This window comes from Candida oxycetoniae (genome assembly GCF_023343755.2).
Source record: "Candida oxycetoniae strain CBS 10844 chromosome Unknown scaffold2, whole genome shotgun sequence".
Classification (NCBI taxonomy): domain Eukaryota; kingdom Fungi; phylum Ascomycota; class Pichiomycetes; order Serinales; family Debaryomycetaceae; genus Lodderomyces; species Lodderomyces oxycetoniae.
The window spans coordinates 461,285-485,000 of record NW_026055369.1 but is presented as its reverse complement, the minus strand read 5'-3'; the positions used below and the strand labels follow the sequence as shown (position 1 = coordinate 485,000).

The 23,716-nt window shown below is 36.0% G+C and overlaps 7 protein-coding genes across 7 annotated transcripts in view; 1 reads left to right on the top strand and 6 right to left on the bottom strand. All coding sequences in view use genetic code 12, as the record gives it.

Moving 5' to 3' along the window:
- PUT3 (Put3p) overlaps positions 1-1,192 on the bottom strand; it is a gene marked incomplete at both ends in the record, with an annotated part of 2,748 nt that extends 1,556 nt beyond the window's left edge. Inside the window, one exon of the mRNA XM_049322608.1 lies at positions 1-1,192. This exon is cut by the window's left edge and continues 1,556 nt beyond it. Coding sequence (XP_049181618.1) covers positions 1-1,192 — 1,192 coding nt within the window.
- A 415-nt stretch (positions 1,193-1,607) lies between these two features.
- Positions 1,608-2,675, bottom strand: RBT4 (Rbt4p; the record flags this gene model as incomplete). Its single annotated transcript, XM_049322607.1, has 1 exon — positions 1,608-2,675. The coding sequence occupies one exon, from the start codon at positions 2,673-2,675 to the stop codon at positions 1,608-1,610; it is 1,068 nt and encodes a 355-aa protein (XP_049181617.1).
- Positions 2,676-4,358: 1,683 nt separating this feature from the next.
- KGF56_001479 (uncharacterized protein) lies at positions 4,359-5,351 on the bottom strand (the record flags this gene model as incomplete). Its single annotated transcript, XM_049322605.1, has 1 exon — positions 4,359-5,351. The coding sequence occupies one exon, from the start codon at positions 5,349-5,351 to the stop codon at positions 4,359-4,361; it is 993 nt and encodes a 330-aa protein (XP_049181616.1).
- Positions 5,352-6,515: 1,164 nt separating this feature from the next.
- On the bottom strand, positions 6,516-8,573 carry KGF56_001478 (ATP-dependent 5'-3' DNA helicase; the record flags this gene model as incomplete). The annotated part of the gene is made up of 1 exon (XM_049322604.1): positions 6,516-8,573. The coding sequence occupies one exon, from the start codon at positions 8,571-8,573 to the stop codon at positions 6,516-6,518; it is 2,058 nt and encodes a 685-aa protein (XP_049181615.1).
- Positions 8,574-9,578: 1,005 nt separating this feature from the next.
- On the bottom strand, positions 9,579-14,627 carry KGF56_001477 (uncharacterized protein; the record flags this gene model as incomplete). Its single annotated transcript, XM_049322603.1, has 1 exon — positions 9,579-14,627. One exon carries the CDS (start codon positions 14,625-14,627, stop codon positions 9,579-9,581), a length of 5,049 nt encoding a protein of 1,682 aa, XP_049181614.1.
- A 3,480-nt stretch (positions 14,628-18,107) lies between these two features.
- Positions 18,108-20,503, top strand: KGF56_001476 (uncharacterized protein; the record flags this gene model as incomplete). The annotated part of the gene is made up of 2 exons (XM_049322602.1): positions 18,108-18,122; positions 18,170-20,503. The coding sequence occupies 2 exons, from the start codon at positions 18,108-18,110 to the stop codon at positions 20,501-20,503; spliced, it is 2,349 nt and encodes a 782-aa protein (XP_049181613.1).
- Positions 20,504-20,910: 407 nt separating this feature from the next.
- Positions 20,911-22,587, bottom strand: KGF56_001475 (monothiol glutaredoxin; the record flags this gene model as incomplete). Its single annotated transcript, XM_049322601.1, has 2 exons — positions 20,911-21,330; positions 21,922-22,587. 2 exons carry the CDS (start codon positions 22,585-22,587, stop codon positions 20,911-20,913), a joined length of 1,086 nt encoding a protein of 361 aa, XP_049181612.1.
- Between the last annotated feature and the right edge of the window lie 1,129 nt (positions 22,588-23,716).

The following is a 23,716-nucleotide window of genomic DNA, read 5'->3' as shown; positions in this document are numbered from 1 at the left end:
TGCAAAACCAAATTGTTTCTAGTATCGTGTAATCATCCTCATGCTTTTTAGTACCCTTTCCTTCAGTGCCAACGCTCATATTTTGATTGGTGTTTCGATGCAAGATTTTTTTATTCTCCTCCATTTTGCCCGAGTATACATTTGTTAGAAATTGTTTAACCAAACCTTCATTGAAAAAATAGAAACAACCGTCGTTGTAGTTTATAAAAGTATCCACCAACAACATCGCGTATGAAAAAGATGGTAAGGAGAAATTAATGGACAATCCTGGTCTGGTGTTTGTTTTAGAAAGCGTTATCTTATAAGCGTTTCCTTCTTTCTCCAAAATCTCACTTTCTCGTTTAATTGTTGGCATAGGAAGTTGCTGATGTGTGTGAGATGGATCCACAGAGTGTGCGGCTTGTGGAGAGTCTAGCGAGCTTGTCGGAGATGCATCACTAAAATCAGTAAGCAATGTGCTTGAAAGGAAAGAAGGCACCATATTCTGTATTTCCAATCCAAATAGAGTCATCGAAGACGAGCCAACGTAAACTTTCTCTCCTGTTCTTGACTGTATGAGCCTTCCGTGTTTGTCCAATGATGGGTTGATCACTTCAGAACTGGCGTTATTCGAAAATTGTGGCTGAGATACATCACAGCTTTGTATTGATGATGTCGTCCCAGTAGCATGTATTGGGATCATAGGTTGATTAAACTGGTGGTGCCTAGAAGCAGACAGGTTCTCTGAACGCTTAAATTTGAGTTCATTCAAATCTATTCTCAAGGTAGAATTCTCTTTCTTCAATCTTGCAATATCGTCATGTAATTTGGAAAGATACTTCATTGAAACAACAATCTTTTTATCTGCTTCAACGTATTCGCATTTCGTTTTCGCTAGTTGGCACTTCTTACATGGTTCTCCCCCTGGACACCTGATATGTCGAGTTCTGCATCTTATGCACGCTAGAGCTGTTCTTCTTTGGCGTGTTGCACCAACAGTTGTACCAACATCTGCGCCAACATCTGCGCCAACAACATTACCAGCACCAGAACCAGTAGTAGTTATACTAGTACCTGTGTCAGAAACATTTCCCAAGATTGTGTCCCTAATTTCAGCTTTTGTATCTGTCCCTAATAAAGAGTCAGTCACTTTCAGTCGGGGTTGAACTGTTTTCTCCACAATGTCTACCGATAATGTACTGGATTTGCTCATCGCTTATCAAAAAACATTTATCAATTAACCCTGTAATGAGTATTTTTTTTTCTTTTTGATCTTCCCCAGAACATCACCCTCGAGCCGGGAAAAAGAAAAAAAAAATTATCAAGTACCCCGCGAGAGAGCGGAGAACCTTAATTAGTCGAAACCTTCTTAAAGTTTCTATAGATTGTAGAGATAAAATCTTGTTAGAGTTACTAGAGATGAAATTATTTGACTTGCTAATGATTGTAAGATAAAATACTAAAAAAAAGAAAAAAAAGGATCATTTAGTGATGTAACGACACTATCGAGCAAAGCGAGATAGTGGAGCACAATGACTAGTTACCACACTATCGACACTATCTCGCTCTGCTCGATAGTGAAGCACAATGACTAGTTACGACACTATCTCGCTCTGCTCGAGTGTCTTTTAGTTACTCAAAGGTAAAACATTTTCTTTCGATCTACCAACAACGTTTCCAGCAGGATCGTAAGAGCAAATAATGTATAAGCCCCAATTCTGAGCTCTACAATCTTTGTAAGCACACCCAAGCTTTGTGGTTGACTTCCAGACAGTAGCAGTGAAGTGATCAAAAACGTTAGCGGCATTATAATTGTAGGAGTCTCCTTCTTGATACCAGGCATTGACAACAGAAGGACCATCGGGATAGCCAACACCCAAGTTTTCTCCAAATTTACCACCAGAGTGTTTCAAGTTTCCTGTGCAACTGTATTGATTGGCATAATTTTGAGCATAGTTATAAGCGGCTTGATCCCATTTCAAAGCAGGAGCGTTATGACGAGCACGCTTATTGTTATGTGCGTCAAGAATAGCCTTTGCAAAGGAAACGTCTTGGACATTTCCAAAATCTGAATTTTCACTTGAAGAAGCACTTGGAGAAGCACTTGGTTCCAAAGTGGTAGTTTGAGCTACTATTACTGGGGTTGTAGAAACAGGCGTTGAAGGGGAATCAACGCTAAAGGTTGCAATAAGCGGTGAAGCTTTGGCATCTTGGTCCAATTCTGGGCTGACTGGCGAAGCAGCAACAGCCTCTTCAGCCACTGGCGAAGCAGCAGCAGCAACAGCAGCAACAGACTCAACAGCCTCTTCAGCCACTGGCGAAGAAGCGACAGGGTCCTCAGTGATCAACGAAGTAACCAAAGTAGTTGGGTTAACTTGAACTACTCTAGATTCAGTAGTTAGCGAGTCTCCACTTTTGATAATGGCATTTTCATAATATAAGGTAACAAAATCTTCTGAAATGTTCTCAACGTCATCAATTACACTAGTGAATAAAAATTCATGACCCAAGACATTTGTTGAAAACACCCAGGTTGAAGTAGATGGAGTGGGAGTAGGTACCGACTCAGCCGGTTGCTCTCCTGCAGCTACAGTGGCATATTGAGTAACATGAATTGTTTGAGTGTGGTAGATCACTCCAGCTAAGGAAAAGCCTAGACAAGTGGTAGCAATAGTTGCAATAGATGCAAATTTCATAACGCGTAATTGTAATTTTTTTTTTTCAAAGTGTAAGTGAAAGTATACAAGCTAAAAAAAAATATAGGGACGGACTTTTGGGAATGAGAGCGACGAGGTTTGTGTGGTTTGAAGTCGAGTTTAAAAATAACAAGTAAATTGGATATTAAAGGAATGACTAAATAGTTGGAATTTTCAAATCTCCTTAACTGCTAAACCTCAAGGAACGAACGAGCTTGATAAAAATAATAGAATAGGAAAAATCAGAGAAATAGAAAAAAAAAAAAAAGAGATGAAACAGGGGACACCTAGACCCTCTTATATATGATAATATAAGACCTAGGCCAAGCAAAAAGGAGCCTAGAGAACAAACCTTTTTTTGTTCTTTTTTTAAACAAGCGTGAATTTTGTTTTGCTTTATGCTTATAGCCTAATTACGAAAGGAGTGTAATTTCTCGAGTTTTTTTTTTTTTTTAACTTTATAAATTTTTTCGCGCCTTAATGTTGCATGGAACCAGGCAGTGGTGAAAGTAAGAGGTAAAATAAAAAAAGTTGGTGAGAAAGAGGTGAGATAAAAGACGGTGAAAAGAGGTGCAACAACAGAAAGTGCAAAGAGGATTGATACCATCTCTTATAGACTGGCAGATGCCATTTGAAACGAATCTTTTACATTAAGGTTTGTTTTGCTTCATAAAGAATCTTTGACATTTATATTTAAAGTTCCTTTTGTTCTCTTATTTTTTTCATTTAAAACCTAGTTTGGGAATTTTAGTGATGCATGGTTTTTTCGGTGCTGGATACCATCTTTTTGGTACACTTTTATCTTACTGAGCTTGTGGAGTGTTAGTAAGAAATTAAAGGCACGCAATCGGGGGGAGCGTGAGTAACCACTAGTGAGTCTAGCCTTTTAGAGCCATGCTTTTAATCATTTTTCGTGGTTATAAACTATTCTTTTCTCGTCTAAACTAATTCTGTTTTTCTTTTTCCCCTTACAGAATTTCAAACGCGTTTTCAAACCAACCCCTTTATTATATCACGTGACACATAGTTGCTTCAAAGTTTGTTGATACAAGTTTGTGGAACAAGCAAGGAAATATTGATGATCCCAGAAAACCTGACTGTAAGATAATAGAGCATAAAAGCCTATACAAAATGGTAGATGTTACGTTCTCTTTTGATTCCACCTTTGTCCCAATGTTTCAATAAACACAATTGTGTTTATTGTTAGTGAGTTAACAATGCTAAAAAGTCTTTGTAACAATGTTATTAAAATCTCGATTCGTTGTGTTGTAGAGAAACCAACATTCCAGTTCAAACTGCGGGTTATTGAAATTGGTTAAATGCTTCTCTATTTTTTTTTTCTTCTTTTTTTCGCAGGCTATAAGCTTTCTCTGATTGCAATGTAGTGTATAGTTAATACGGGATCTAGAGCACCTCGTTTCGTATTGAGTATTGTGTTGGCGTAATAGAAAATGATGGTTTGCCCATAAGTTTCACCCTAAATGTGTATTTTTTATCTTGATCAACCGTTTTTAATGAAAGAAAAAAAAAGTAAGGTACACATTACAACATGAAATTATGTCATCTCGATTGTGATACTTTTCTTCTCCTTTAATTCAGAAAGAGAAATCAAATCAAATTATGCTATACAAACATTTATACAACAGTCTACAATTATCTAGTATACACAATTATGGCAATGTATTAAAGTAATGGCACAATGTTTTGACGCCCTTGGCCAATATAGTTACCTGCGCTTTTATAGTTACAAATGATATACCATCCCCATCCTCTAGACTTGCAATCCTTATAAGCACATCCTAATTGTGTTGATCCCTTCCATATAACCTGGGTAAAATGATTAAATGTAGATGCTGAGTTATAATTGTAATTTTTACCTTCTGAATACCAAGCATCTACAGCTGATTGTGCTGATGAAAAGCCAACCGCCAAGTTCTCACCATATGATGAACTAGTATGCCTTAATGATCCTGAACAGTCATATCCATTGGCAACACTTTGAGCATATGAAGCGAGTTCCTGACTCCATGATAATCCGCCAATCCCGTGTAAAGACCGTTTTGCGTTATGTGCGCTCAATATGGCATTGGAAAATGAAGAGTCGTCATTGTTATTTGAAGCTGGGGCAGAGGCTACTGCAGCAGGAGCAGGAGCAGGAGCAGGAGCAGCTTGTGGCTCTTCAACTTTTAATACAGTAGTGATAACTTGAGCTATTTGGGGAGCAGGAGCAGGAGAAGGAGCTGCTTGCACTATAGGTGCCGGTTCTGGTGCTGGCGCAGGCTCGGGTGCAGCAATTACTTCTGGTACCGGCGCAGGCTCAGGTGCAGCAATTACTTCTGGTACCGGCGCAGTCTCGGGTGCAGCAATTACTTCTGGTTCAGGGACAGGCTCTGCACTGGGTGCATAATTGACTTCTTCTTCTTGCGGCTGGGCTTCGGCTATAGAAGTTTCGGGAATCTCCTCTGTTGCTTGGTAATCATCTGCTACAACAACAGGAGTGTCCACCGGGTTCTCAGGATAAACGGTGTGTTCAACATAATAAGTACTCGATTCATCATAAACAGCTGACCTCAGTACTGTCACATAGACGGTATCGAAAAGAACTACAGTTTCTGCCTGTACAAGTGGCTCTAGACATGCTGCAAGTAGCACAATATGATATATGATACTTTTCATTACTAAAAGCGAGTGGAAATGTCAAAAATAAGACAAACAAAGGATAGTATTGTTACAGTAGTAATCTTTTCTAAAGAACCCATAATTGATACGAAATGTTGTGCAAATAGTTGATATATAAATAAACAAGACAAATCTAAAACAACATCAGCAACAACTACACAATACAAACGAGATGAAAAATATTACCCAAGAGTCTAAAAAAAACCTAGAATGCCCCAAGAGAAATCAGTATTTTCGGTTTCCTTGTTGGTGATTCTTTCATAAAAGAAAAAAAAAAAATCTTTAATAAAAAAAAAATATATTGGGTATGTTGTTTAGACCAAGAAATTTGATGAAAGTCTTCGTCCTCTTTTGGAAAAATGCATCGTCTAGTTGGGTCTTGAACGTATTATATAATTGGTTCGAAAAGGGAAATTGAGTGAAATTAAAAGGTTAGTTTTCAAGTTAAAAAAAAATGGCACTGAGTTTCAAGTAATATCAACCTGTTTCGTGTAATTCGGTTCTGGGTCTCAGTGTTTAAACGAAAACTATTTACTGGTTACAATTTTTTGACGTGCTTTTCCAAATTTTTAGCAGTTCCCAATACATCAAACCCCTCTATTCAATAGCAACTCCATAAAAATGGTTTCTACATACTCTTGTAGAGAAAGACTTCAGTATATGTTTATTTTTATTTTTGTTTATTTTATTGCTCATTTGTTTGTACGTGAATACATTTTGATGCCACTCTTTTACAAATAATAATTATCATCAACTTTCTATAACTGAAAAAAAAATAACCATAAAGAGGAGAGTGTGATAGATGACAGACGGCAAGAGTGGAGAGTTTGTATAACCTTAGTATATATTGGTAGAAACTGCAGGTACTTGCAGATGCTCGTAAGTCTTGTTTTGATTTAACCAAAACACATGCATGTAATGTTAATGGTATGAACGAGATTGTATCCAAACAACTAATAAAAGAAATTCACACTCTAAAAAGTATTATAAATCCGTTTGTTGACCAATTTGCTCATCCGAAGAAAAGGATACCCTTTCTCTACTCCAATGGGTTGTTGACCTTGACCGTTTCTTTTTAATAAATTTATGCACAGCGCTACCCAAATATGGGGCAAATCGACAAAACGAAAAACTGATAGCTAAGCTAATAATCGTCAAAAATCACAGGTACTCTGCTATGTTAGGATAGATGATCTCATAAGCTTTAACAGATCCACCATCTTCAAACCCGTCTTCTACATATTTACTCCACTCTTTTAAAAACTTTTCGCCACTTTCACACATTAACTGTAGATCGCCAATCACACATAATTGTCTTTTTGGTCTGGTTATTGCAACATTCAATCTTCTTTCTTCACTTAAAAAACCAACATCTCTACGATCATTTGATCTTACCAAAGTTAAGATTATCACCTCCTTTTCTCTTCCTTGGAATCCATCAACTGTACTAACTTCAATTAAATTATCTGGTCCTAATTTCTTTTTCAAAAATTGCACTTGTGCAGCGTATGGTGCAATTACTCCAATATCTTTTGATTTAACTCCGCTTTGCAATAGTTTCAGTACATGCGATGCAACTACAGAAAGTTCCATTTCATTGTACTTGGAATCTCCCTTTACTGAATCCATTATTTGCTCAGGAAAATCACCACCTTGCGTATCGTACCAGATACATTGCGGTAACGTAGTATCATTATTTTCCACATCAGGTAAATCTACCAATGCAATATCCTTCACTAAATCGGCACTTTTCAATTTGTCCTGGTAAAGCTGCATACTGGGGAATTTCATGATACTGTCATTCATACGATACTGTACATCAAGTAATATCTTAAATCTATCCCCATCCAAATCTTTGACTAATCTATCAAATAGTGTCGTTTCTAAAAGAGAGGTAACGGTTTTATTAGACAGCATTACAGTTGGCGGTAGTTGCATATTATCTCCTGCAATAACTAACCTTTTAAACTGATCGTTAATCAATAATGGTATCCAACATTGAGGTTCTAAAGATTGCGAAACTTCATCAATAATAATAGTATCAAAAAGAACGCCACTTTTCTTTATATCATGAGAACCAGCACCATGTAATGTTGCCAATATCACTTTAGCTCCGTTGAGTAAATCATGTACTATTTTCCTTTCTCTTTGTTTAAGTTCTTTCCTCAACAATTTCAATTCCATATATAACGCCTTTCTCTCCGAATATCTCTTTACCTTTATAATTTTGCTCAATACGGATTGAATATCACTCTCCAAATCTTTGATAACGTCTCTTCCATAATCCTTGGACAAGACTTCTAATGAATGCTGAAGATTCACCGGTAGAAGTCTCGCCGGGTGTCCTATTCGTATCAACTCCGCAGGCTTGTATTTATCACCAAGTCTTTCCAATATGGTGTCAACTGATATATTTGATGGACCGCAAACTAGTACTTTTTCTTCACGTTCGGTCAATTGTTGTATCAATTCAATCAAGGTCATTGTCTTTCCAGTACCCGGAGGCCCAAATATTATAGAAATGTTTGATTTGTTAATAGCAAAGTCAATAGCTCTCTTTTGTGAATCATTTAAACCTTGGTTAAAAAAATTTATTGGTTGAGCATTATCGAAAAAGTTAACTTTACTCTCTCCCAATAATATTCGGTGTATTTCATTCTTTTGAGATTCCTTTAGCTCACCCACTTTGTTCATGGTAGATATCATTCTCTTATAAGTCACGGAATTTGCCAATTTCACGATCCATAACCTCGCCAGATCATTTGTGTTGTTATAATAACTAAGAATTTTATCATCACTTGTTGATTCATCCACAGAAACAGTAATCACTTTATTTGTCACTTTTGCAACCACAGCCTCGAGGAACTCATCTTCTTCCTCTGTGTCCTTCTCCTTCTCCTTTCCTTTCCCTTTCCCTTTATCAGCTCCCTTTTTCAACTTTTTCTGAGATTTAGCCATTTTTGAAATCTTTACAATATCCCCAGTCTTCATTGTGCTCGTGGACAACTCCCCATCGGACACGGCATTATCTACTTGTAGTTCTAGTATAGTTTTGCCTCCTATACCGGTTCTAATATTTACAAGGTTCAAGTTGATTAACGCAAGACCTAATTGGGCCAATTTTTTGGGCGAGAATGCATTGATATACAAATTTGTTTGAGCAATGTCTTCCTCTTGTTCTTTTCTTATGGCATCGTTGAATTTCTCAAATAAGCTCATGTTGAAGGGTATAATAGAGATATAGTTTTTTGTATTGAAAAGCGATATCTAAAAAATCAACCTTTATTTTTTTGTCTCTCTGTTTTTCATTTTCGCCTTAAAGCGCTTTCATCACTTGTGGAGTAGCGTTGATCAACTGGTAAACTCGAACAAGGCCAACTTTTCATCAATGAGGGTCTAATCCAATTATGTTTACGGCAGATATGTAGCATACTCAATACCATAACCCCCCCTTCAATACTTTCTCTCCCCCCTCTTTTTTTTTTATCAGCAGATTACAGTACCTTTGTTCCTAAACTCAGGGCATTTCCCTATTTTCTTTGAAAATCATTGATATCCCTCCCAGTCAGCTTTTTCAAAAATTCAGCACCTTCTCTTTTCACATTATCCAAATATAAGTTCAGTTGTTTAAAATATCCCGTCATCTTCAATGCTATAACAACTTTATCGTAACACAATTCACCAAACGACAAATAATTACCAAACCAACGACGTATATCGATACTACTGAAATGCAGAGTATCAAATTGTAATCCCGTGTTCCGATGAATACCCGCTAAGATTATTGAAATTAGTACGAGATCAATCGAATAGTGAGTTAATTTACCTAACTATTTTCAATTAAGCAAGCCATAAAGTAAAGGAGGAAAATTTTTTAAAAAGGCCGCCGAACTTGGTTAGTATCAATCTCTTGTAGTTCAAGAGGAGGCGGAAAATAATAAACATACCGACATGTCACTCTACAAGCTCCTGGCTCAATGGTGAATTCAATATCAAGACACCCTCGAGAGAATTGAAAAACGTATATTATATATACTCCTTTTTCTTTAAATCAAGATAAGAAAAATGAAAGCGCGAGTCACGTGACTCAAGACCTGGTTTCATCGATTTTGTTGTTTCTCCTCCTCCTCCTCCTCCTGCAATATTCAAAGCACAATCGTTGATGGAGAAGTGTCTCTATCAATAATGGATTATTTAGATTGACTAACTCATCTATTTAAGTCCCTAAGATATAGAGGCATGTAATCTTTTCAAACCGTTTTTCAAATCACCACCAGTCCATTTTTGAACACGCTGACTTTGACTAACACTGATTTCGATTCTACACAATACTGCAAGAATATCATTTTTAATCTGTTGATCGAAAATTTGCACTTCATCATCATCACCACCATTACCGTTACCACTCTGATTTAAATCGTCAATAATTAAAGCCAAGTTACTGAGCATGCCGAACCTTGTAATCAATAAATCACAACCTTGATCAATTTGTTGAATCTTATAAATGAATAACAATATAGCAGTCTTCAATTTCATATTAAGATACTTCAAATTAAGTGTATTCAAAATTGTTTCAATCTGTACAATTTTCAATATGAATAGATCTGAAATTGTGTTTGTACCTTGAGTGATTTTCTCAATCATCCAATTCAATTCTCTATAGTAGTACTCACTACCTTCCGCTTGTGGGTGGGTTATCAAATTCCATAATGGTAATTCTTTCGGTGTGAGCCTTGGATGAGAAAGAACGTACCTGTATACTTTCTCATAGAGAAAGTGTCCAGGATTAGCCAAAATAGGAACAAATTGAGAATAAACAAACCAAATTAATCCACATGGCCTATATTGATGAGCTGTCTCTGTTTCTATGGTGGTGCTACTGCTATGATACGTGGACAAAGTAAATAATATCGAAGAAAGAAAAACTTTCATCAAATTCTTATCTTTAAATTGGTGATTAATTTCGTCATCTATTGAAGTTATGATTTTGTTTAATATGATTTTGGACACCGATAAGTTTTTCTCATTTGCAAGATCTGCAATAAGAAATTGTAATAATCCAGAGTCCACTAAATTTTTAATATTAAATGCATAAGTAATGGTTGCATCTTCTTCCCTCTTTTTACACTTCAACAACTCTTCGTTGTTTAGGATTATCATTAAAAGAAATTCAGCATCATAAGCAGGTTTCTCAACGGAAACAAGGGAATTGCTCAATTCCATTTCTTGAATGGTTTTCCATGTCTCTACTCTTGCGCTTTGAGGCTTACTTAGATCGAGCAGCATGCTTTGTTGCACACTGTTTAAAGTGTTTTCAATTATACTTTTGCTCAACTTCACCGTGAATTGACCATTTGTCTTTGTCACAAGTTTGTCCAATTCAGTTGTTGACCCTCCCTCCTCTTGCAAAAATACCCAATTGGAAACTTTACTTATCCAAGAAACTGCCAATTTGCCTTCCATTTTTTGAAGAATGAATTTCAACATACAATCCTCAGCTCTGTTCAACCCTTGATACTTTTCCAATATGATATCCAAATTGGTCAAATTGGATAGTTTCAGATGATCGAAATTGTAAAGTAGGAAAATTATTACAACGCAATAATACCGCGTCTTTACACTATCCTTATTTGGTAACTCCTCTAAACTGAATGTGTTTAATGCAATTTGGAAAATTTTTAGAAAATCAATTTTATTCTTTGGAGCACACAAAATTAATTTGATAATGTATTGTAAGTATATTTCACTTGCAACCCATTTGGATTCAAGAATAGCTTCCAATTGTGTATTTAGTATATTTGTACCAACAACGGACCAGATATTAGAGCCAAAGAAATATTCACCCATGCTAATTAAAAAGGAATTAAAAGTCTCTGACATTGAGTCCAGTTCGGTGAATTTCTTTGTTATATAAAGCATGCACTTATTTAACCAAGTTTTGACCTGCTTGTCAAGAAATTTTTTGGAAATAAACTGAATAAACTGGGGGTTTAAAGTATGTTTGAACGGGATAGATTCTAAAACATGGCCCACTAGCTCTTGGTCAATATCTGTTTCTGATAATAAGATAATCAATATGCAAGACCATTGAGATCCATCCAAACTTTGCAAATTGAGTTTGTTTTTAATAATGTCCAAACTATGTTTTAAATACGCCAGGGGTATTTCCATGCCTTCTTGAATCATTGAAGATGAAATCAACAACCTTAAGCTATAATTATCATCATCATCATCAGAGTTTGCAAATTCTTTATCAATTAAATCAATTGCTACGGTTTTCCATTTCTTGATCAAGGTAGGCAATAGGAAATAAAAATTTGGTTGTTTGCTAATCTTATCAACTAACAAGCCCAATTGTGTTTGATCAAGCACAATTAAATCCTTATCAATTAGATCAATTAGTAAAGAGTCTCTTTCTCCCATTTCAAATAGCCTCCAAAATTGATCAATACTGAGTGGTAACTGCTTCTTTACAGCATGAGGTATCATAGCTTTGAAAATAGCTTCGTTTGTGTTTGATTTGTTTAACAAATCAGATACTTGATCATCGTCTTCAATTGTCCAAATAAATGGAACAAAACTTTCATCTCCAATCAACAAATTTTTCACTACAAACTGACTGAATTGGGTGGTCACAGCATGTGGAAGATTCTGCAATATCTCATTGTAAATTAGTAATGCCATTTTGGCATTCTCATTATTACTCTTACACCTTTCAAATAATGGAGTCCAAATCAAATCAGAAACAAAGTAATTTATCGCATCTTTATCCAAACTGGTTAAAAAATTCCAAATCTTGCTGAATAAAATCGAGATTAATTGCTGTGCCGGTGTAGTCTTATCGATAACCATATGGATCAAGCTTAAACAAGCAACATAATCTAGATTTGATGAAATTATTTTCTTTTCTAAAATCAAGGGTGATTGAATCAACTGATCTGTTGATAATTTATAAATAATTTCCAAAAACGACGAATCCTTATCAACTGGAGAACTTTGACTACCAAAGTCAACAAAGTCGTCAATTGATAAATTGGCGTCAACTTCCTCAAGTAATAATTTCACTGCTGATTTTGAAGCACCAAATATAACCAAATACTTGGCAAATGATGATAACCAGTTCAAATATGCCCCGCGTTCATTAGTATTTACTCCTTCTTCTTCTTTTTTGTTGATTAAATATTTAAACTGTTCAACGAGTGCTACTACAAATATACTTGTATCTTCAAACTTTTCACGTGATGCATCAAGATACTTGTATGGAGTGCGTACACATCTCGATATAGTTTCATCCAACATATTCCAAAACTCTTGATCCATTTCTGACTTTGATTCAACCGAGTATATCAAGGCCATAATAGGAGTAACTAATAATTTTTCATTAAAAAACATCTTTTCTTCACTTAACTTGTTTAGTAAAGTGTAAATCTTTTGAACGAAATTAGATGACGAGATATTGGAACTTGATGCTAGCTTTAAAAGCAATGTATAAAAAGAATTAGCATTAGCATTAGAATTAGAATCAGAATTAGATTGACCATTGCTGATTTTATTCCACCATTTGAAATCTTGATTTTGTAAATTCATGTAAAGGTCAAGTACAATCAAATCAAAGCTCTTCAAATTTTGCAATTTCTTCTCAATGATATGCGAGATTCCCGTTGAAACTAGTTTCTGTAACGAGCTTTTATTTGCTAATAATGGCATTAACGAATCATACTTGCTAATCACAGTTAAAGCAGTAAGTTGACTTATTTTGGAATCCAAAGTCAAAACTTGCGTAATAATGGAAATATCAGGAAGCTTGTCAAATACAATATCTATCAATTCTTGTTTTGAAACATTAACAATTTGCAAAACTTTTTCCAACTTGAGAAGCATATAAAGGATCAACTGTAAAGTTAATTGAACAATTAATTTTTTTTTAGCTTGCAAACCCTTGACCAATGCGCTTTTCAGTAGGGGTGCCAAATTAATACTTTGTGCAATAAGTTTAGCATCATACTTGGAAAATTCCAGATTATTGGATTCGGAAAATTTTGTAATTGGTGTTGGTATTGGTATCTGCAAAATGTTTGTGTATAGTAAAGTGTGCGAGATCCACCATGACGTCAATGAAGGATCATGATACCCACCGCCGTGTTGAACTATATACTCCATATATGGTGCAACTAGTTCCTGACAACTGGACAAAACCCTAACAATGAATTGTAATTGTTGATTTGAGTCTGTGGGTTTCAAGCTTGTTAGCAATGTATAAATCAATTTATTGGCAACTTTAAAAGTTTTATAATTGACTTCGATAATGACACCCAAACTTGACTCTTTATTCCAAAACTTGTCATTTGGAAAAATTATACCCAGTTTAAAATCCATTGTTAGTTTATTCATAAACTCTATAAAATAGCCATCTTTAATGGAATTGAATAATCCATTCACTTTAAACATGAAATTGTCATTTAAAATCTTGCACTTTTCTGATTTTTTGAAATTCAATTCGTCAAGAACATGCTTATTGAGAAATTCAATCAAATTGTGAATCGAGTCTAAAGTGTCGTATTGCAAATATTTCCATATATTTCTGACAATCTTTGGATGATTAATCAACAAATCGAGTCGATGCAAAGACAGGACGTTTGAGCATAAAGATATCCAAAATTTGATAAAATTACTGCGAATTGAAAACAAATCATTTACTTCTCCTTGTTCGATTTCTATTTTACTGGGTGTAACTAATTTGGGTAGTACGGCAAGTGATAAATCAAAGTTGTTTAAAAAGGTCTCAACTAGTGCTGGATCGTACTTGATGATATTGTCTAATAATCTGATATTTGGGTTTACCAAGGATGGTTTCAAGCTGCTCAATGCACGATAAATGGTTGTTGTATAGCTGGTTAAGAAAACCTGCAATGCAGCAACGATTTTCTGTTGCAGCAAATGAAATAGCAACTTGTTTTCATTTATGATGCTGATCAACGAGCTCACCTGGTTGGTTATAGCAACAAGCTCCTTATGATTGTTTGTCGCTGCATAGTACGACCATATAGAAAAAAGCTTACCTAAATAATCTTTTTCAACAAATGAAACCACTTGCTGAATATCAACTTCTCCTGAAAGACAAGTCAAGACATTGCTGAGTTCCTGAATCACGTGATAATCCACATTGATCGAAGGAGACGCCAAGACTCTACTACTAGTTCTTCTTCTTCTTTTAACCTGCACTTGCTTTGAATCTTGCAAGGTTGAATCGTCTACCATAAAGTTGGCTGCCATTTTTTATATTCGGTTTTTAGCAACACTTTTTATACTGATTTTTTTTTCCTTAACTTAAGAGAGAAGAGGGATGAGATTGAAAAAAATGCGCTACCCAATGCTTTGTCACATGAAAGCACTACAACAATTTGGTTGCAAAACAACATTAGCAAAAAGGAGGGGTTTTATGGTCATACTAATACAGTTTTTGACAGAGCTTTAAAGTTGTGCAAGTAGGAAAAAGAAATGATCTTGTTAGAAAGAGGGGAACCAGATTGATGTAAATTACTTACAGAACTAGATTCATATAGATTGTTTACAGAACTAGATTGATGTAGATTGTTTACAGAACTAGATTGATGTAGATTGTTTACAGAACTAGAGTTATTTGTAGATTATTTACAGAACTAGGTTGATGTAGATCGTTTACAGAACTAGATTGATTTATATGCAACCGATAATAGCATCTTGTTGGTTTGTAGAATTTTGTAGTATCTTGTGGTGTCTTGATTGAGTAAATTAAGTAAGGGGCACTTTATATTTTTCTTTGTGTTGTAGATCTACTTTGAAAAAAAAAAAAAAAGGGGAGATTCAGAAATTCTTTTTTCTTCAAGATCCAAGAATGTTTTCTAAAATAGTGAAAAGAGAGGGAGAGAGGAAGTGGCGGTTTGACCTCATCAAAAAAACAGAAAATTCTTATGTCAAACCCTCTAACCCACTTTGTTTTCTGTCTCTCTGTTTCAAGATGTATTAATATCCCAAGTATAGGTTGGTTGTCATAGGTGTGTTTACAACACTTGTGAGGTGTAATAAACTCACGTGAAACAAAAGTCAAGAAAAAAGATGGGGAATCAGTCAAAAAGGCAAGTGGGGTAAAAAGTTAAAAAAAACACACACGGTTGTTGTTGCCAAAGTAGTCAACAGAGTATCAGAAATAACAATAGACAACAACGGCAATAATACCGACACTATCAAGCAGAGCTAGAACTAGGGAGTGGCAGCTAGTCATAGCTGCCACTCCCGTGTGATCTCCTCTCTTTCCGAATTCTCTTTTCTTTCACTCTTTACTTTCATTCTTCTCTTTCCTTTCACTTATTTCTTCACTTTCATTCACTTTCATTCACTTTCATTCACTTTCATTCACTTTCATTCACTTTCATTCACTTTCATTTACTTTCATTCACTTTCATTCTTCTCTTTTCCTCCCCCTTTCTTCCATTGCCTCTGCATTATCAGTTTCTACTGTTTTTCGTTTTCTTCCCCTATATCTGCTTCAACAATACACTGACAATAATAAGCAGACAATACGAAAAGGTATACTGCGAATAATTATCAATGATACAAGGTGTTTCTCCACTATCTCGCTTTGCTCAATAGTGTCGAACAAGTTGCAATTAAAGAGATTTTTTTTTCCCACCTACAAGATGCCCTGAAACAAAGAGTATATACTCACTACTTGACAAAATTGAAATTCCATCTATTATGTTTCTGAGACAAGTACAAGCTGACCCCAGCTTAAGACTGAGAAACAATCAACAAAACAAGGTGCTTTTCAAGTTTTGTTCCTTGATAATAAAAACTGTCCATTTGTAAATATGACGTCATTGAATATTAGTAATAATAGTAGATAGTTAGCGAGAAAAAGGGTAGAGTAGTGTACCTTGTTACATGTTCCCAAGTGAAATGCAACTACTCTATGCTAGTCAATTATTCCCCCTTCTATTTACTTACTAGTTGTTTACTAATTCACACTACCTTTTCCCTTTTGGGCTTCTTCTGACTAAAAAGTAGTGCACTTGTGCTACATAAAAGTAAAGTTGTTTCCCCTCAGATGAACTAAAAATAATGCACAAACGAAAACAGATATTCTATGTATGTGCAGATTTATAAGTGGAAAAAAAAAAAAACAAAAAAAAAAAAACAACATCTAAACTAACAAAAATAGGATGCTCTGGTAACTAAACCGGACTCTATATGGCTCATTGGTGGAAAACTACATAATTAACAACAGATAAGTATTTCTATATGCTTGGTTATTATCTTGCTATATATACCGAATCAACAACCCCGTCAAAGCTTTTTTAGAAATAGATTCTTTGTTCTTGTTATTACACTTACTTTCAGTTATAAACCTAGGAAATCATTATTTCGAGAAAGAATATTCGTTACAAACGGATTTGATCCATGTTTAATTGACCAAGAAGTTATCCCGCCCCCCCTCCAATTCATTTAACAAATAACTATAGCTACTGATTTCAAAACCAACAGATTACTATATCCATTATGTCAATAGTTGATGTATGTATTTCAACCTCTATTTCCAATCTTTTTTTTTTTGTTTTTTTTTTTTTTTTGTGCCAATTCGGATATTTGTCATTATTAGTTGAATCTCCAAATATAAGAAGAAACTATCTATTTGTATTGCAGAAAAGGTTTTAGTTAAGAAGAGTTCCGGTTCGGAAGTTAACTTGAAAAACACTCAAATCTGCTCATCCTGGATTGCAAGATTCTTACCAATATGGCGCTTCGGTTCCCCTAAGCTAAGCATTATACAATTGCACTACTTTTTTTTTTCCCATAACAAACAGGTCATTTGATAATAGAGACATGTTACATATCACAAAAAAGTGGAAAGATTAAGGCACAATACATATATAACTATAAGTTATATGATGCATTGTGAATGCACTTTCGAGTGCAGCTTCAAAATCAGTTATAAAACAATTGTGCCACTTGGTGATTACTCGATTAGGCACAACTCAATCAACTTTGCCAAAAGCCAATAAAATAGTTCTTTGAAGCTAACGAGAGATCAAACCTTTTTTAATTTTTCCTGTATACGATTCCGATTTTTTTTTTTTTTTAAAGTGGTCAAGCAAGATATGATAAGAGATTTTATTTTTGGTTTGTGCCACTCCCCTTCGATTCGATTTCCCGCATCCGAGCATTTTACACGACTTTTTTTGTTTTTTTGTTTGCCTCACTAAACTGCACTACCAACTGTACAGTGTGCATGCTTTAAGACAAACATAAGCTTGCTGGGTTACGCTTGCTGAGCTATTTAACCATAGCGTATGCACTTAGCATATGCTAAGTGCATATGTTATGTTAGGTAACATGCATTACCAATTTTTTCGATATTGGATGTTGATCTGAAAAGGGAAAGTTGGACAAGTTTGAGTCTGGTAAGATTTGAGTTTTATTATGCATTAGTAGTGGCCCATAATTGCACATATTCGCATATTCGCATATTCGTTTTACTCCCCCCACTCACTTACCCACCCATTGACCCACTCACCTACGCAACAAGTGCGCCATATTGCAAAAATTTTTTTTTCATCGTTCTAACAGAAAGTCGAGTTGATTGACATTAGATACATAGCATGATGTTTCTATTTGGTTCAGCTGTTTGTTTCTTTTTTTTTTTTTACTTGGATTTTCTTTTATAAAAAGAAGGTTCCTTTTATCAAATGCAAACTGGAGGAGGGGCTCGCTATCTAAATGACACTTGAACTGGTACGAGAATTTCACTCAAGTATTTACTAACAACTTTGTCATTCTAGAATTTCAAGAAACTATTTAATACAAATTATCCCACAACTTCGGTTTCAAAAACAACTGTTACTACAACACATTCCAAGTTGAAACAAAGTAGCAGCTTATCTGCACATTATTCGTCACCAAACTTGACCTGTTTTGCTGAAGGAGAAGCAAAAGCAAAAGAAGCAAAGGAAGAAGAAGAAGGGTGGCAGAAGGAGAAAGGAATAGTAGTATCAAATGCCAATACAAACCATTCTATAATGAACGTCTCAACATCACCAAAAACAATAGCTACGGCTACAGCTACAGCTACAGCTACGGCTACAAAAGCGAAAACCATTTCCAAAGATGAAACTCTAAAAAGAGACACCTGCCTATCAACATCATTCACGTTTGATACCTCGTTAAACCATTTGTATCCTGAACTACCCTCCAATTTTAAACTACTTGGTGTTCTCGGAGAAGGTGCATTTTCAACTGTTTACAAGGCTATTGATTCAAACAACAACACACCTGTTGCGATCAAAATCATTAGCAAAGCACATTTGTCCCCCAAGCAGTTTCTCAATATAAGGAATGAAATCAAAATCATGAAAAGAGTCCATCATCCTAATATATTACAACTACTTGACTCCTTTGACACTGAGAATTATTGTTTTCTCATATTAGAGTACTGTAATGGTGGAGAAATATTCAATAAAATCATTGAATATACATATTTCTCGGAACAGTTATCACGTCATGTGTTTCAGCAATTGCTATCGGCTATCGAAAACTTGCACAGATTAAATATTGTCCATCGTGATATCAAACCGGAAAACTTGCTATTCAAGAGAATACCTTACTATCCCAGATCTACTGAAGAATATCGGAAGCATTTGCGTAAATCCGATGACGATTCAAAGGTAGATGAAGGAGAATTTAAACCACATATAGGAGGGGGTACAATTGGAATGATTAAATTGGCCGATTTTGGTCTTGCCAAGCAATTGGTTGATGACTATGATCAGTCCAATGTTGCACTAAAAACACCATGTGGTACAGCAGGTTATACTGCTCCAGAAGTCATTACATGTAATTCCAAAAATTGTTACCTGAGCTTTAACTGCTTGAAAAAATCCAAGAATCATTATTCAAGAGCGGTAGATATTTGGTCTTTGGGTTGTTTCCTATATACTATAATGTGTGGATTCCCACCGTTTTACGATGATGAAACAAATGATGTGACAATGAAGATCATAAATGGTGATTTTGTCTTTTTACAACCTTGGTGGGATGAGATCAGTGATGATGCCAAGGATCTAATTTCCAAAATGTTGAATGTTGATCCTGAAAAGAGAATTACAATTGAAGAGATTTGGCAACATCCTTGGGTTAAGGGAGGTGAAGATTGTAGCAACAACAACAACAGCAGCAGCAGCATCAAAAATAACAACGGCGGAATACATGTAAATTCTGTTTCAGAATCGAGCAATTATTTTCAACAAGCTTACGAAGTTTGTAACATTGAAGATATTAACGATACAGTAGAAGGATTAGCTGTCACTTCTGTGTATAAACAACCAGCAGTGTTATCACCTCGTGCTAGAGCTATCAAAACCGTGTTTGATAACCCAGCTAGGTTAGGTAGTAGAAAATTCGATGAGACTTCGTCCCAATTTATTGAAAGTATAAATGAAGAAGAAGACGATGATGAAGAAGATGAAGATGAAGATGAAGAAGAAGAAGAAGAAGAAGAAGAAGATGATGATGATGACGGAGTGGTGCAGCAGAGTAAAATGCAAATTGGTAATGGCTCTGCTCATTCTCAGCATGGTGAATATGTTCGTACTCCATATCTTACTCAACTCAATTTCAAGAACGTGTTCAATATAGATAGATCACAGATTGACATTGATGCAAATAAAGAGGAAGAGGAAGATGAAGATGATTTTGCTGAGGAAATCTCTGAGTTGGACGATGAAATTGCTAGCTTACAATTAACCCCTCGAATGATTACAAAATGCAAAAGTATCACTTCTAGTAACACTAATACTAATACCACCACCACTACTACTACCAGTGCACTGCTTGCAGCATCCAAGATTTTCCAAGATGAAATAGCAGCTGAAGCTGGGGAGGATGATTACTCAACGACCAATTCAAATCTGGATAATGAAATTACTGAATATCAAACTAGATCGTCATCAATTATCTCAGGAATAAATGGAGATTACAAATTTACCATGAATATGAATGATTCTAATTTATTAGCTAGACGGAAATCATCAGTAAAAAGAAATGGTGGATCGATTGGTTGTAATTCAAATATAAGCATACATACGGTTGAAGAAGCCGAAGGATTAGAAAAGAAGTAAATAGGAAAGAAAAGGGAGAAAAAAAAAGAAGAAGAAAACAAAAGGTATAGAAAATGCGTGGTTCTCACAACGATATATTTACTTGGTGGTTTTTTGTATATTTTATTTTCATTGGGATGGTAGAGCATTATTTTGATCTACTTTTTTAAGGCATTTTTGGGTTGGCACTATAAATTTACTAGACAGGTTCTCATTTTTTTTAAAATAAATACAAGGATTTTCAATTGTTGTGATTCATTTGTGCTTGAGAAACACACAATTGTAGAATAACAATCCCCTGCCGCTCGGGAGGGGCAGATGGATGCGCGCACCGCCATCATCTATTATGCAGGTAAACGATGCGCCACCCCTCGCAATTACCATCTGCATTTGGAGCATGCTCTTTCCATCTCTTCCCACCTTCTCTTTTATTCTCTGTTTGGTTTTACATCAGCACTTTCCACTTGATTCCCTTCATCCTCAGCCGGAATCAATGCACCCTCTTTCTCCAAAAACTCCGCCAACTCACCGCTTTGAGCCATACTCAAAACAATGTCACATCCACCAACAAATTCACCGTTAACATAAAGTTGAGGAATAGTAGGCCATGAACTATATTCCTTTATCCCATCTCTCAACTCAGGATCCTCCAACACATTATAAGCAGCGAATTTTGAAGGATCAACTCCTTGTTGGCCCAAGGTTTGAATAGTTGCTCTTGAAAACCCACATTGAGGAAACTCGGGTGTTCCTTTCATGAAAAGAACTACAGGCGAGGCATTTATAGCTTGGGTTATTGCATCTCTTATTTCTGTTGATATGAACCGGGTTTGAGTAATAGTTGGAGTCTTTGAAATTTTGGCGTTAGTAAAAGGAGCTAAAAAATGGATATCGTAAGTACTTACTAGCCTTGGTGTTGTTCTAGGTAAAATTCTCGCATTCACAAATGCTTTTTTAAACATTCTTTAACGTGCAAGAGGGACCCCTGTGGAAATTCTAGACTTGGTTAAAGCACCCTTTTGGTCTTTTTGATATCTCAACTGGTTTGAATCTTCTTTTTCTTTTTTACCAAAAGTCGTGTATATTTGCTGCACATGTGTAATCAGTATTGAATGGGTTTTGATTGCTTCGACTTGGGAATTGGAAGACAGGTGGGGGGAACAAGGTAAGGAATAGAGATGTAATTAGAAGTACAACTATGAGACGGTATAATCAAGAGTACAACTATGAGACGGTATAATCAAGAGTACAACTATGAGACGGTATAATCAAGAGTACAACTATGAGACGGTATAATCAAGAGTACAACTATGAGACGGTATAATCAAGAGTACAACTATGAGACGGTATAGTCAAGAGTACAACTATGAGACGGTAGAATTGGGAGTAGATAGTCTCGATAGTGTCGCTTCTCTGACCCACCTCCTCCTTCGATATACATCCCCTATATCATATACCCATTTCTCATTCTCATCAGCTATCACCACATCCTGCAAAAGATTCTCTTCAATCCACTGTACTTGGATGTCTAGCACCCACTGCGGTTGCACATAGATGTACCCAAGTGGCGGCTTGATCTCTTTTAAAGAGTCGCATTTATGAAGTTTCTGACATTTGCGTGATACTGTGTTTGTAGTAAAGAAATCATCAGAAAACCCTAGAGGCACCCACACTTTTAGTGCTGGGTCCCATTTTTGCAACTCATAAATCTCAACAAGAGAAGCAGCGGGTACCACTGCTTCCTCGACCAAAAGGGATACCAATGTATCCTCCACCCTCTTAAGAGTACTCTGCAGTGCTGCCCTTACCTCTTCATTGTATATCCACTTGAGAAGCTTGCTCCTCAAGTGTGGATGCATCCCGATAATGAACAACCAGACTAAACACACTAATGATAATTGTACAATCCAGAAATGGTTCACCAATATTGGCACCAATATGGGAACAGTGGTGAGATTCACCACTGCTACCAAAACACATCCAATTAACACTAGTGAAGATATGTCCTCCCTTTTAAAGTACAAGTAATCTGAGAATAATTTAAGGTGAATATCATATAGCCAGATGTGGATCTGCATAAAGTTCTGAGTATCTGTTAGGTTCATAAAGAACTCCTTGCTGAATAAAGGAACTGGTCTGGGGATAGAATAACTATTTATAGGAGTCTCTGAAATGATGTTGTCCAGTTTGTAGATAATTAAGTAGTGTGGAATCAATGTGTTGGTGCATACCAACACAAATGGGGCCACAGTCAAGAGCACAGGGTTTAAGATGATATGTGTGATGATAAGTGTAACTCCTAAAGTAAAGAACATATCCTGCCAAGACACATACTTTATAACATTGTTGATAAATATGTAGATATGAGAGTTCCTTTGGTGGAGCAAGTTTGAGTTTCTCTGCATAACTTGAAAAGATAGTGATCTCCTAGACATCATCATCGTAGCTCTGTCACCCAAGTCATCACCCTCATCGGGTTGCCCCATTGAAAATACATAGTCCATACCATATAGCATACCATATAGCACATAAATATATGTGCTTTATAAGTGCTAACTGATAAGTGCAAAGTGCTATATATAAGAATATTTTTACATATTCATATATAATTATTTTTTATTTATTTTTGTCAGTGTCATTGACAGTCAGTGCTCCACTGGGGAGCAAAGCGAGCTCCACTATCGAGCAAAGCGAGCCCCACTATCGAGCAAAGCGAGATAGTGTTATAACAAGCTAGTCATTGCTGCTCCATTAGGGAGCAAAGCGAGCTCCACTATCGAGCAAAGCGAGATAGTGTTATAACAAGCTAGTCATTGCTGCTCCACTAGGGAGCAAAGCGAGCTATTTTCGCTAGTCAGTGCAGCTAGTCAGTGTAGCTAATCAGTGCTGCTCCACTATCTCGCTTCGCTCGACAGTGTCGCTATACACACGGGTTTAAATACTCTAAAGCAACTAAGTTAGTAACAGCTCCAGAGCAGTCAGTGCTGCCCCACTAGCTCGCTTCGCTGCTTGGTGTTGGTACCAGGTGTTGCTCCACTGGCTCGCTTTGTTCCTTAGTGTTGCCCTGTACTTAGCTAGGGATCTGCTCTTCCTGTTGGTCCTCTGTGGATACTCGGCAGCTTCAAGTAATGATCTATCTTGACATACTGCTCAGTTTCAAACACAACTATGAAACGGTACAATTAAGAGTACAACTATGAGACGGTATAGTCAAGAGTACAACTATGAAACGGT